The sequence below is a fragment of the Phoxinus phoxinus genome (assembly GCF_949152265.1).
Source record: "Phoxinus phoxinus genome assembly, chromosome: 22".
NCBI lineage: Eukaryota > Metazoa > Chordata > Actinopteri > Cypriniformes > Leuciscidae > Phoxinus > Phoxinus phoxinus.
In genome coordinates, this window is record NC_136897.1 from 722,734 (window position 1) to 737,672 (window position 14,939).

The window sequence follows — 14,939 nt, forward strand, 5'->3', positions numbered from 1 at the left end:
GATGGTGGGCCATAGTACTATAGCTGTGTTTTCATCCAAAGTTGTGAACTTAACTTCTGCGCAAAATTGGAATATCGATAACGTTTGCAAATGAGTGCGAAACTTTAATGTCAGAAACATGTCCCTGTAGAACCACAGAATACACCAGTGACGACACACACACACCATTAACTCCCACGAATGAAAGGTAATAATCATTATTCTGATGTTCCAGGAGGACACATTACTTTTAAACACCGCGATGCCATCAAAGAACCGCTGAACCGGTTTAGCCAGTTCGCGGAAACAAATCGCCCAAAAGAATCTGTTCCCGGAAATGAATCTTATTTCTGAAAACTACTAGCAAGCCAGCGGCGCATTAATGATAAGCTCAGTTATTTTGAAAAAGGCTTTTAAATAGGATTTAATTCCTCTTGATGGAATCGATCTCAACATTTAGAATCGACTCTTGACTCCAAACACCTCAGAATCGATTCCATGCCCACAAAACTGTAGCCAAAAATTTAACTAAACCACTCAATTGACCCTTCGCAGGGAGCTTGATTGACAGGTGATATGACCAATCATACTTCGCCATCCGCCATTTTGTCCGACACAGCAGTCAGGAGAGTTAGTAGATTAACGTTGGAGGATTTGAGCTTGAGAAGCGGAGTGTACTGACGTCTTTCCGCGGTTAAAACAACATTCCTTCTGATGTTCATTCATGTTTATTTGATGCTATAAATGAACTAGAAGGAAGAGATGATCGGTTCACGAGCGGCTTTAACTGAGCGATCTGTCACACACATTAAAGAGCCACAAAACGCTATTTATTGTTTAATTTTTTTTTTTTAAACCACATTTGAAAGGTGAGACTTTGTTTAGTACGTTTAATATCAAAAGTAAGCGAAAAGTAACCTGGTCTGTCCTGTGTGTCAGTGTCTCTCTGCTCCGCGTGTTTTTCACTGCTTGAGAACATGGTATGTGTGTGTGTGTGTGTGTGTGAGTGTGTGTGCGTGTGTGTGTGTGTGAGTGTGAGTGGCGTAGCTTGTCGGACATAGCGACAGTAACTAGGGGGCTTATTTGTGTTCTGAAGATGAATGAAAGTCTTACGGGTTTGGAACGAGAGTAAATGATGTCAGAATAAACATTTTTGGGTGAACTGTCCCTTTAAGACTGAAGTTTCAGAATAAAACTTCATATGATTGCGAAGTGAACACTGACTGATGTCACAATCATAGCCTTCAAACGGAGATTATAACATATTTCAGTTCTGCAGTAGAGTCGGTAAATCACGAACAGCTTTTGATCGTTCCTCACGTCTACGGTCTAATCGTTATTTATCGCGAGATTCGACATCATCATCATCATCATCATCATCGGGTGTGTTCTGTTAAAATAACAGGTCGTATTTATTTAAGAAAAATGAGAATAGCATTTGCTATATTTATAATCAAGTAAATCTTCAGGTAAATATTAGATCATACAGTTAGAGAGCAGTCCCAAATCAGCCAATGATCATTTTATCGAGGCTTAGAGGATGGCTAATGTAATCCAGGAGACACAACCGTCGAGATCAGAAGACAATACAGCAGAAGCCCAGACACCCATCACGAGTCACCGAAGAAGAGCCGGGCTCACTCTTACCTCTCTGATAATGTGCCGAAGAGACTCTTCTTCGCTCATCCCTCGAGACAGAGTCCGTCTCCTCAGAGAACCCACTTTCTCGAGCTGGCCCGAATGCATGTTCCCGCGGAGAAAGGTCCGAGGATCGTGTTTCTGAAGAGTTTCTCCGCGGAGAGTGTTGTGCTGTCGGGCGGCTCCGGTGGGCGGGGCTTGGACTCTTGAGGGGGCGGGGCTTGCGCTTGTTATGTAATACCAGTGCTTTGAAATATAAGACGGGGTAAGATGACCCACACGTATTAAGGGGTCAAGACATGGATTTTATATATATATATATATATATATATGTTCCTTGAGGTTCACTGTGTTTGAGGTATTTTTTCTAAAAAAATTACTTATTATGTGGAAAAACAATTATTTTCAACCCTCATTCTGAGCCTCTGTCTTTTAAGGCTTGTCACTGCTGTGATTGGCTAACGTCACTGCATAGGAAACAGTGTCAACGCCCACTCGCCATTGCTTGTGTTTTGAAAACATTGATCCATATAAAGCAGTTATTTAAGCATTATGAAAAATTAATGGTTAGGAAGCAGCTGTTGTGACGCTTCATCTGTCAACAAGAGTGTGTTTGCGAACTCTTCTACAAAAACAAAACGCCAGTGGGCGGGGCCTATGGTGTGATGATGTGCGGCTATTCGTCAACGTCTTGCTCTGGAGGCGGGCATATGCAAATGAGTTTCCCGAAATATCCAAATTTTATATTGATTCAATAAATGTTTTGTTTATAATGAGGACGTTTTTAATAGCAGAAATATCAATGACTTCAAGGGAGAACTAAAAACCTCTTCCTTAAATCACATATACATTCAAGAATAGCATTTGTGTGTTTGCCGTGTTTTGCACTTTTCTTGTTGTATATTGTAAATATATAAAATAAACATTATTTTAAGCTATGAAACGTGAAGGATGTTCTCATGTTACAGAGACCTCATTAGCTTGTTTATGTCACGACTCCTTTAATTCTCTTGAGCACAGATGACACAAAACTCATTTGATAAATCTCTATTCTCTTATTAATTTGGTCATTTCATCTGAATATTAACATTAAAGTGATTTGAGCAGAAGAATGACACTGTCTTCTGGAGTTTGCGTTATTCTCCTGTGTGACTGAAGCAGTCTGTGCTGTGGAAATAAAGCTGACGTGAGATCAACATTTGTGAGATTAAATCAGTAAAAACAGCGTCTGGAAAATAGTGAACTGTGTGACATTGTATTTTGTTGAATATCAAAATATGTGTTCAGATTTTTTTTTAGATTTGTGGAGTAAAATCATAGTTTATACACATGATTATAGGAGGAAAGATGCCAGCTTTATTCATTTAAATTCCTAAAATAAAGATGTGGTGTGTCACAATGAAACCGTTTGAGCTGCATTATAAATCTGAATTTTAATATAGTCATGTGTAAATAATAGCCTGTGATTCACACACTAAATCCAGCAGATTCGCTATAAACGCTCGTGTCTGACGTCACTGCCTGTGCCTCACGTCGATTGGCCTGTACCTCACCCACATTTGCATAATGTTGAGTATTTCTCAACTTTTGAACACCAGTCGAGCCAGTTTTCTCCAAACCGCAGTCGAGGCAGGAATGCTCTTCACTGTCAACAAGCAGTGTTTAATATTAGACGTGTATTATTAACTCGTAAATAGCCTACCGTACCGTGACCTATTAATGCGTTACTATCATCATTGGTCAGTCTCGCAATGATAAAGGACGGTGTTCTCTCTCTCACACACACACACACACACGCCCACGCCCTGTCCCTCCAGTGGCCACACACACGACTGGCCACACACACCTGGTTCCTCCAGTCTCCCATATGGTCTAGCGGTTAGGATTCCTGGTTTTCACCCAGGCGGCCCGGGTTCGACTCCCGGTATGGGAAGGAGTGTTTCTTTGGCTCCTGGAGCTGTTTTCTCCTCATGTCCCCCAGGACAGCAGAGGTCGAGAGGATGATCTCCTGCTCCGGGCTCCTGTGCCTTCGATAGCTCAGTTGGTAGAGCGGAGGACTGTAGTGGAGGACCGGCAATCCCTAGGTCGCTGGTTCGACTCCGGCTCGAAGGAGGTGTTTTATCACACACACACACACACACACACACACAGTCTTTCTCCTTCTCGATGATCTTCAAACCTCCAGACTTTTATTCCGAGTTGCGCGCGCATCACTCTTTGGATGGTGTTTGTCGCACGAGCGCATTCACTAAACTAGACAGATTAACCCTTATATTGGCATATTTAAAACAGTAATATCCTATTACTAAAGCTAAACTAATCCTGACAAACTATATATCATTTGAAAGCTTACAATCACTAGTTTACATATTTTGAGACTGATATTTAAAATACATGACAGAGGAGCCGTAATTTATCAATTTGCAACAAGAATATGTTCATCCTCCTGAGGCGTGTTCAGACCTTTATTTTGAAATAGTGATGAACATGAAAAATCATGAAAGAATGATATAAACCTCAGTTTGTTTTCATGCCAAGAGTTCAAAAGATGGCATCCGTTCAATTCTTTTAGAAAAATAGCTCTGAAAATGTTTAGAATATAAAGAAAATAATAATAGATTCAGCATTAGTGATGTGGCAGTGAGATATAATGCACATACGGGATCTTCTGTGGTTCTTAATTCATTTCTAAATCTGCCAAACTTCCAACACTACTTCTGAATAAGATGTGTACTTCATTGTAATAATAATGGTTCAGACTCAAACCACATATGGAGATGGAGGCGCCCTTATATGGGCAGTGATGTCCACTAGTGGAGAAGTGTGGTACTGCGCTCAAACTACATCTCACTGAACGCTCATTTCAAGAGATATCAACCTAACATTTGAAACACAACTTCAGATTTTTTTTGCAGTTTTAGAGTCCACCAGGTTTTGAAAATATATATTTTATATAAAATATAAATAAATAATTCAATTTTTAACATTGTACATTTTCATAAACTCAAACTTTTAACTTTTTTCTGTTTAACTTTCTTACAAATTTCACTTTTACAAAAATCTGCCAAATTTCTTCTTTAAAACAAGACCAATTTTACATCCATATTCCAAAGCTTTCTTGAATTACAACCATTTAAGTTCAAAATGTGCTATTAAAAAAATATTATTATATATATTATTCTATTAAGCTATTATTGCGAGTCAATGGGAATTACCTTTAATCAACACTTTAACCCAGCTCCGATTGCTGTGGATAATCCTAATATCAGCAGTCGTAACAAAGAACATCATTTATTTATTTTCATAAGCCTCTGGTGCCTCGTGTGTCAGTCAAAAATATATATTTTTTGCATTTCAATTAAATTAATGTACTATATTTTAGTTCAATGTTTTTAGCAGATTTTATGGTTATAAATTATATTTACACAACATTTATAATCCGTTTATTCACTTTTTGAGCAGACCAGAACTGCTGAGCGACAGACTGAAGCTCGATCTCTTTAAAGACGTGATTATTCTCACAGGACCGTTAACCCGATCGGATCATGGCCATGATTTAGTTTGTTGTGTTCACAGCAAATACCAAAATCTTTACCAAGTTTCGTACTATTCTACTCTACAAAAAAACAAACAGGAAAATTCGCCAGCAGGTTTAGTGGCAGCGAACCAATGGCCGTCTGACTCTCACTGGAGTCCAGTCGGCCGTTTCATTCAGCAAAACCCAAACCTTGAGCTTGTGAAGAGCCATGTGTGTCTGGAGTTAGTGTTAGAACACCTGATGATGATGATGATGATGATGATGATGAGCTCGTCACCACAGCCGTGGGCTTCAGTCATTCAACGTTTCGTTCGACACAGCAGAACCCAATCAACGCTTTATTCCAGATCCACACTGATCTGCTTGAACAAAGTCACGTTTTCCACCTCACATTTACATACAACTCTATTATAGCTGTACTTCACTGAGAGGAGGGGACATTAATGAACAAAATATATACATGTACACTGAAACATGACAGACTTCACAGACGCAGGAACTGGAAGTAACAGAGGATGCTAGAAGTGTGCCTTCATCTTCAGGGTGTCTGCATTGGTGTCCACCACGATGCTCTCGATGCGCTTGTTGTACTGCTCCAGCGTGGAGAGGAGACACTCGTAGATCTCCTGCAGAAGAGCCGCACACACACACACACACACACACACACGTCACCACACCACACCACACTCTATCAGCCCACGACTTACTTGCCCTCAGGCATCACAGCTGGGTATGACTTTCTTCTGTCAGACAAACACTATCTGTATAATCAATGTCCTGCTCTTCCAAGCTTTATAATGGCAGTGAATGGCCATTTCTATGACGGACGGATGCACTTTTATGACGGACGGATGCACTTTTATGACGGACGGATGCACTTTTATGACGGACAGATGCACTTTTATGACGGACGGATGCACTTTTATGATGGACAGATGCACTTTTATGATGGACGGATGCACTTTTATGATGGACGGATGCACTTTTATGACGGACGGATGCACTTTTATGATGGACGGATGCACTTTTATGATGGACGGATGCACTTTTATGATGGACAGATGCACTTTTATGATGGACGGATGCACTTTTATGATGGACGGATGCACTTTTATGACGGACGGATGCACTTTTATGATGGACGGATGCACTTTTATGATGGACGGATGCACTTTTATGACGGACAGATGCACTTTTATGACGGACAGATGCACTTTTATGACGGACGGATGCACTTTTATGATGGACGGATGCACTTTTATGACGGACAGATGCACTTTTATGACGGACAGATGCACTTTTATGACGGACAGATGCACTTTTATGACGGACGGATGCACTTTTATGATGGACAGATGCACTTTTATGATGGACGGATGCACTTTTATGATGGACGGATGCACTTTTATGACGGACGGATGCACTTTTATGATGGACGGATGCACTTTTATGATGGACGGATGCACTTTTATGATGGACGGATGCACTTTTATGACGGACGGATTCACTTTTATGACGGACGGATGCACTTTTATGATGGACGGATGCACTTTTATGATGGACAGATGCACTTTTATGATGGACAGATGCACTTTTATGATGGACAGATGCACTTTTATGATGGACAGATGCACTTTTATGATGGACGGATGCACTTATGATGGACGGATTCACTTTTATGACGGACGGATTCACTTTTATGATGGACGGATTCACTTTTATGATGGACGGATGCACTTTTATGACGGACAGATGCACTTTTATGATGGACGGATTCACTTTTATGATGGACGGATTCACTTTTATGATGGACGGATTCACTTTTATGACGGACGGATGCACTTTTATGATGGACAGATGCACTTTTATGATGGACGGATTCACTTTTATGATGGACGGATTCACTTTTATGACGGACGGATTCACTTTTATGATGGACAGATGCACTTTTATGACGGACGGATGCACTTTTATGATGGACGGATTCACTTTTATGATGGACGGATTCACTTTTATGATGGACGGATTCACTTTTATGACGGACGGATTCACTTTTATGATGGACAGATGCACTTTTATGACGGACGGATGCACTTTTATGATGGACGGATGCACTTTTATGATGGACGGATGCACTTTTATGATGGACGGATGCACTTATGATGGACGGATTCACTTTTATGACGGACGGATTCACTTTTATGATGGACGGATTCACTTTTATGATGGACGGATGCACTTTTATGACGGACAGATGCACTTTTATGATGGACGGATTCACTTTTATGATGGACGGATTCACTTTTATGATGGACGGATTCACTTTTATGACGGACGGATGCACTTTTATGATGGACAGATGCACTTTTATGATGGACGGATTCACTTTTATGACGGACGGATTCACTTTTATGATGGACAGATGCACTTTTATGACGGACGGATGCACTTTTATGATGGACGGATTCACTTTTATGATGGACGGATTCACTTTTATGACGGACGGATTCACTTGTATGATGGACAGATGCACTTTTATGACGGACGGATGCACTTTTATGATGGACGGATGCACTTTTATGATGGACGGATGCACTTTTATGATGGACGGATGCACTTTTATGATGGACAGATGCACTTTTATGATGGACGGATTCACTTTTATGACGGACGGATGCACTTTTATGACGGACGGATGCACTTTTATGACGGACGGATGCACTTTTATGACGGACGGATGCACTTTTATGACGGACGGATGCACTTTTATGACGGACGGATGCACTTTTATGACGGACGGATGCACTTTTATGACGGACGGATGCACTTTTATGACGGACGGATGCACTTTTATGACGGACGGATGCACTTTTATGATGGATATATGCACTTTTATGATGGACGGATGCACTTTTATGATGGACAGATGCACTTTTATGACGGACAGAAACAGCCATTCACTGCCATTATAAAACTTGGAAGAGCCAGGACAACTCAGATTGTGTTCGTCTGAAAGAATGTCATATACACCTATGATGGCTTGAGGGCGAGTAAATCATGGGATAAATTTCATTTTTGGGTAAACTATCCCTAAATGTCAAATTAGGCCATTGAAAAGAAGAACAAACTCAAAACAGTCAGCTCTGCAATAGAGCCGGACTTCAGGAGTGCGGAGGAAACGCACCTGGGCTTTCTGTGTGTGCTGGTTGCACTTCCCTCTGAGCTCCTGCATCTTTTCCTTGAACCGTTTAGTTTCACGGTTGCTTTCTTCCATTTTCTTCACAAACTCCTCTCGTTTCTGGTGGATTTTGTCATATTGCCTGAATAAAACAAATGAGAATATTAGAGGAGTGTTTCTCAACCAGAAGCAACAGAGCCGAGGGTGATGCACTCGTGTCTCGAGAACACTTTAAAGCGCTCATGAACTGAGGAATCCAACTCTCCTTGAGCTTTTGATATAAGAAGTCATCATACTATAAGAATATCCTGTAAATTCCAGATCTGAAAACTTCCTTGTTAGTCCAAAATCAGCTTTTATAGTTTCCACATGGATTCTGCACTCTTCTTATTTGCATGCGTTCCTTCATTGGTGTTCCTCACTAACAAATGTCATTTTGATCCATAAATGAACAAAAATAATGGCTACAGATAGTATTGTAATTCTGCCAAAGCGTGCGCTTGTACGTGTTTTCGTTAACTGTGTAATTGTGTCAGTACATAGTAAGTCTGGGCATGTCTAAAAGAATAATAATTCTGACATGAGGTGTAATCTCCTCTCCTAGATGTTGATCTGCTCACCCATAGATATTTTTGACCTGCTGATCTTTGACCTCTTTCTTTTTCTGCCGCCGGATCTGGTGTTTCGACTGCTTGTCGAGCTTCATGGCAAACGCCCTCTTCGCCTGGGCTTCTTCACTGCTCAGGCTCTTCAGCTCCTTCTGCAAGGCTTCGTTCATGGCTGCTAATCTCTGGACCTGTACAGATCAACTCAAAGGTGAACAAACAACTCAAGAAATGCCTTCCTTAAATAATGACTGCACTCATGTCTTGCGATTCCGATTCTTCATTGAGTGTGACCTGCCGATACCGATATTATTTTTTCTAACCACTTTACAGCACACACAAATATTTATTTTCTATACTTTAAAAAAAAAAAAAACACCATATACTTTTACCCAAACTGAATAATAAAAACAAGTTTAAATGGGTACATTTTCTATAAATATTTTTGTCATTTTCTTTTCTGACATAGCTACTCCAGTTCTTGTTAAAACACACTAGACATGCAAATTCTGTGCATTTTCGGCACTTTTTTGTGTGAAATCATTTATTTTGTCCATGAAAAGTGTGTTTTCACTTTAATTGAGCGTGAGGAGCAGAAACAGACTCTGCGTCGACACCCACGCTTCACTGCTGATCACCGCCGCTCACACTCAACGATCAATCTGTGCATCTCTACTCAGAACCTTTAGTAAATTACATTATAATTGTGCTTAGATGGCTATTCTGAATCGTGATATAGGTTTAAAAACACAAAGTGATTCTCAATGCCTCCAGAATCGTGCAGCTCTACTTGATGTCAACAACATCTTAAAGTTGACTTCTCAGTTGCGGTTCAGTGTGTACCGTGTTTGACTGTATTTTAAGTGCCACAGGTGAACAGACTGAACCATTTTTGCTGCTGTGACTCTCCAGTCAGAACTCCTTGCAAGCGTGTGATGCGTACGGTGAGCTTTACCTCCTCTTTTTGCTGGTTGGTCTTGCACATGCTAATCTGTAAGTCCTGCAGTTGTTTGAGCAGGACCTGTAGCTCTGCCTCCACCTGACCAGCACACTGGACCAGCATCTGCAGCTCCACCAGCCTCTCATCGGCCAGCTCCTGACACACACACACACACACACACACACACACACACACGGGGAACAGCAGCCGGTCAACTACTGAGAACTCCACCGATAAGCCGTGAGATAACGGGTCTCTGTTGTTATTTGCAACTTGTCGAGCAAATTCTCATGTAAACGAAGATGTGCAACATGCAGAAGACACTTACTTTAGACATCTTAATGCTCTTCACGTTCTCCTTCATCCTCTCCATCTCGCTCTTCAGCTCTTCGGGCGACTCCACGATCTGAGACTTGAGCTTAGAGAGCTCATCCTTCAGCGTCGCCACGTCCACTCTCCTCTGAGTCTGGATTGCAAGTGAAGATTCACATCTCTAACTACAGCAGTCGCTCTACAGGCACTGCGCCCACAGGAACACGCACAACACCATCTACCACGCCGCATTAAGATCTGCCTTCAAAACCCCAGGACTACACCAGTTACCAGCCCTTTACTCTTGTGTTTCTCAATAATCTGTTTTACTCAGACCTTTTCTTCTGCAGCATGACATACATCAGTCTCTACTTGCATTACATGGTGACTTTACCCCTCATCCAAACTAAAAGTGTGGTCATTTAAATTAACAACTGATTGGATACATACCAGTTTCTGTGAGATCTCCGCAATCTCCGTCTTGCACTGCGCAACCATTTCATTCATCGCAGTCTAAAGAGAACATTTAAAGTAAAAAAATATTTAGATGACAAGAAAAAACGGCATGAAAAACACTGGGTCATGTGACAACAGTTTTAATGCATGTTGGTGGAGAAATTGGCCCGAATTGTATGATTCAGCAACAAAACAGTGCAAAGTAAATTCAGGGCGTTCTCAGACATAGTTTGCTTAATTTGTTCCAAATCAGAGTTTAAACTCGTTACAATTTCTTCCTGGTTTGGTCCGCTTTCACAAGGCAACATTTCTAAACGGACTAAGATTTGTTCTTATAAGTCACGTGTGAGTAAACCGAGCTCTCATTGGTCAGAGAGCAGCTGTTCGGCTCAGCATCTCTGAGACGCGCCCTAAACACCAGCAAACTGCAGGATTTTTATGCTTAGTTTTTCTGAAAGATGCTTGTCTGACCAAATTTCAGTAAGGCTTTCACTCGGTCTTCATCTCGGGGTTAACCTACGGTTCATTTTAAAGCATTAGCAAAACAAACACTGCTGCTTTGCATGCGCGTTTACCCATCATGCATTGTGATACGGGCCTGGTTCATTGGGTTGCCTTCTAACCCACAAAAGGCAATCAAGTGCTTTTATTGGTGCAGAAGGAGAGCGATTGCGGTTCATAGGCCTCAGCGACTGACCCCAAGGAGAACACGCCGGTTCTCAAACGAACACGCCAAACGAGCCGTGTGTGGGAACGCCCTTAGGGAACGCTTCATTAGTGCAGCGACTCACCACGTCCTGGTATTCCCGTTGTGTGTTAGCGGTGAGCTCTGCCAGGGCAGACGCTAGCTCTTTAGCCTCCGCTTGCTGCTCCGGAGGAATGGTTCTGTGGAGGGAAGATGGGATGCGGTCAGAAAGAAGCCCTTTCCCAAATCACGGAAGTGACCTCGCTTTTCCACTGCATGGTGCGGTACGGCTCGCTTTAAATGGAGCCAGCCCTGCTTTTTGAGCTTCAATCTGTTGGTTGCAATCCACTGCCATTATAAAGCTTGAAGAGCAGGACATGCATTAATATAACTCAGGTTGTGTTCGTCTGACAGAAGAATGTCATATACACAGATGGGTTGAGGGAGAGTAAATGATGGGGCCATTGTCATTTGAAAGTGATCTAGTGAACTACTCCTTTGATATGTAAAAACCCACTTACGTCAGTTTCTCAATCTTCTTCTCAGCTTCCTTTATTTCTCTTGTGTACGCCTGGAGTCGGTCCATATCACACCGCTGTTTGACAAACACAACACCATAAATCACGTTGAGAGATTACGCGCTTAAACGGGTCATGTGATGCTTGACCTTCAGTGTTGCGCGTGTACGATCGGTTGCAAAGCTCATGGTCAGTGGTTACGATAATAACTCTGATCCTGAGCAGCACAACACAAAACTTGGCTTGTGTATAGAGTATTTTACAGCGGACAGCTTCCTGAGCCCGGAGCTTTCCAGGAGGATCTCCACAGAAACGAGCTCAGACCGGCTGGGAGAAGAGGAGCTGCAATAATGCACAGTACGGGAAAAATAATGTGTTTTGACCATTAAAGGATTAGATCACTTTCATTCTCCCCCACGTCATCCACGTCTTTCTCTCTTCAGTGGAACAGAAATGCAGCTGTGTGAGGAACACACTCCAGATGTTCTCCATATAGTGTCTTCAATGGTCCAGCGGGTCGAAGGTCCAGATGTGAGTTTCAGCTTCAGTCTCTCACGATCCAGCCGAGGAATAAGGCCTCATCCACACTACTGCGTTTTAGTTTAGAAACTGAGAATTAAAACGAATACGATCTCCGTCCACACGTTTTATCTGCGTATTAGAATTGATCTCCGTCCACATTAAAACGACTGAAAACGCGGATCACGTGACCATTCACCAACACTGGGCGTGCGCGTGCCGGTGTACACAGCCGCATGTAGGCAGTTGTAGCATTGGAAAACGCATTATTTACTTGCACAACAGCTGCTAGCAAAGACATCAACGTCAGTAACGCTTGTAATTAGTTTTGACCATCTTCACTAAAACGCCCTCCGGAGATTCAAAACGGGGTCGGCAGCGTTTCTAAACTTCTCCGTTTTAGCCGTTGTAGTCTGGACGGGAGGTGCAAACGTGGCAAAAGGTCTCCGTTTCTAAACAAAAACGCAGTAGTGTGGATGGGGCCTCAAGAGTCTCATCTAGACAAACCAGCGGACATTTTAGAACTAAAAGTATATACTTTTAACCACTAGTGCCCGTCGTGTGCCGTCTCTGAGATGCGCCACGCATTACATCATCACGTCGGGAAGGTCACGCGTGCCGTAGTCGGAAGAACCGACCCAGTATTTACAAGTTTGGAGAAGGGGAACCGTTCAAAGTTACTGTGTGTTGAATGAAACATTTATATTTGTGTATTTATAACTATACAATGTCACACGTGACCTTTCCGACGTGATGTAATCGCGTGACCTTTCCGACGTGATGTAATCGCGTGACCTTTCCGACGTGATGTAATCGCGTGACCTTTCCGACGTGATGTAATCGCGTGACCTTTCCGACGTGATGTAATCGCGTGACCTTTCCGACGTGATGATGTAATGTGTGGCGCATCTCAGAGACGGCACACGACGGCATTAGTGGTTAAAAGTATATAAATGTGTATTTTGTTCTAAAATGGCCGCTGGTGTGTCTAGATGAGACTCTTGTTCCTCGGCTGGATCGTGAGAGACTTTGAAGCTGAAACTCACATCTGGACCTTCGACCCGCTGGACCATTGAAGACACTATATGGAGAACATCTGGAGTGTGTTCCTCACAAACCTGCATTTCTGTTCCACTGAAGAGAGAAAGACGTGAACATCGTGGATGACGTGTGGGAGTAAACTATCAGGATATCTAATCCTTTAAAGTATGTTACACTATTCTACTACACACAATAAACAAAGTAATGAACTTTTAAAATGGCCTCCTTAAAAAGCCATAAAGACCCCAGTGCTGCTCACTGCAGAGCCGAATGACACGACCACAGTTCTCTAAAGATGACTGACACACAGTGGAATTAACTAGGAGTTTGTGGACAACATAAACACGACATGAACATTTCTTTCAAGCGCTGAGGAAAAACGGCAACGTACGAAGCTCTGCTGGTGTGCGGCCGTCATCTCCAGCCTCTGCTTCCGGAAGTGGAGGAAGTTCTGGATCGCGCTCAGAATAGTGATCGTCCGCTTCAACTCTGGCGAGTGGAGAGAAGAGCAAGCCATCAGCTCAGCAGCGTAAACCGTCCGCAATAGAGACTGCATACGGGCGGAGCAGCTTCTAGTGCGGAACACTTCTGCAGACTTGCTCTCATATATATATATACATTAATAAATCACAATTATAATTTCAAGAAAATGATCAACAATGATGATTGTCATAATCGTGCAGCCCTACTTACAAATTAAACATTTCTTTTTTTGCCAAGTTAACATTTCTAATTTTCACAATGTTTTTCAAATACATTTTCACAGCTTTGTTTCAATTTACATTCATGTTTTTAATAGTTTTAGTTAACGATAATAACCCTGCATGTTTCTAAAAAGCTTCTTCGTGAAGCCTGAGTGAAGTGTGCCTGGCTTACACAATCTGCAGTAAAGCAAGAAAACTCTTACGCAATCCAGAGCATCGCTAAAAATACTCATCCACTCTTTCCCTACATCCTCACTCTCGAGCGGCACGGCCAATGAGAACGCTGTCAGGGCAAAACATTAAACCCAGCAGAAAACATTCTCACGGCTGAGCAATGTTGTTTTCGTCAACGATGACGATAACGCAATTATTTCGTTGACGCACCTTTTTTTTATGACGATAACGTTACGATGACTAGCTATAAATGGCTCCAAGGTGACTAAAACATGACGAGACGTTTTCTAGTTTTCGTTGACGAGACGGAACGAAAATGATTATAAGTCTGACGCTCACAATGCATGTCATTACTGCCTATAAATACGATAATTTTGACCTCTGTACGATGTACGATCAATAATGAAAAAAAATCCCATAATGTACGATAATTTCAGAATTGCCCGCAAATTAGTTAAATTCTCCCGGAATCTAGATCGAGCGAGCAAGAGCGCGCATGTGTAGCGCGCGCACAGCAGAGAAAGGGAGCGAGAGACCGTGTGTGTGTGTGTGCGTGTGTGCGCTAGTGTGCGTGTGTATGCTAGTGTGCCTCACGAAGCGCATGCAAGGACCCAACCAATCGAATTATTCAGAGAATCTAGTTTATTATGCA

At 42.1% G+C, this 14,939-nt stretch overlaps 2 protein-coding genes across 2 annotated transcripts in view; both read right to left on the reverse strand.

The window, feature by feature from the left end:
* LOC306990240 (uncharacterized protein) overlaps positions 1-1,826 on the reverse strand; it is a 17,888-nt gene extending 16,062 nt beyond the window's left edge. The window contains exon 1 of the mRNA XM_079596794.1: positions 1,627-1,826. Within this exon, the coding sequence (XP_079452920.1) occupies positions 1,627-1,725 (99 nt within the window). The 5' untranslated portion in view covers positions 1,726-1,826. The remainder of the gene's footprint in view (positions 1-1,626) is intronic.
* A 3,630-nt stretch (positions 1,827-5,456) lies between these two features.
* nuf2 (UF2 component of NDC80 kinetochore complex) overlaps positions 5,457-14,939 on the reverse strand; it is a 52,451-nt gene continuing 42,968 nt past the window's right edge. Inside the window, exons 10-18 of the mRNA XM_079597517.1 lie at positions 13,801-13,898; positions 11,853-11,926; positions 11,438-11,531; positions 10,641-10,703; positions 10,207-10,344; positions 9,894-10,034; positions 8,954-9,129; positions 8,340-8,475; positions 5,457-5,781 (exon numbers count right to left, since the gene is read on the reverse strand). Of these exons, the coding sequence (XP_079453643.1) occupies positions 5,674-5,781; positions 8,340-8,475; positions 8,954-9,129; positions 9,894-10,034; positions 10,207-10,344; positions 10,641-10,703; positions 11,438-11,531; positions 11,853-11,926; positions 13,801-13,898 (1,028 nt within the window). The 3' untranslated portion in view covers positions 5,457-5,673. The remainder of the gene's footprint in view (positions 5,782-8,339; positions 8,476-8,953; positions 9,130-9,893; positions 10,035-10,206; positions 10,345-10,640; positions 10,704-11,437; positions 11,532-11,852; positions 11,927-13,800; positions 13,899-14,939) is intronic.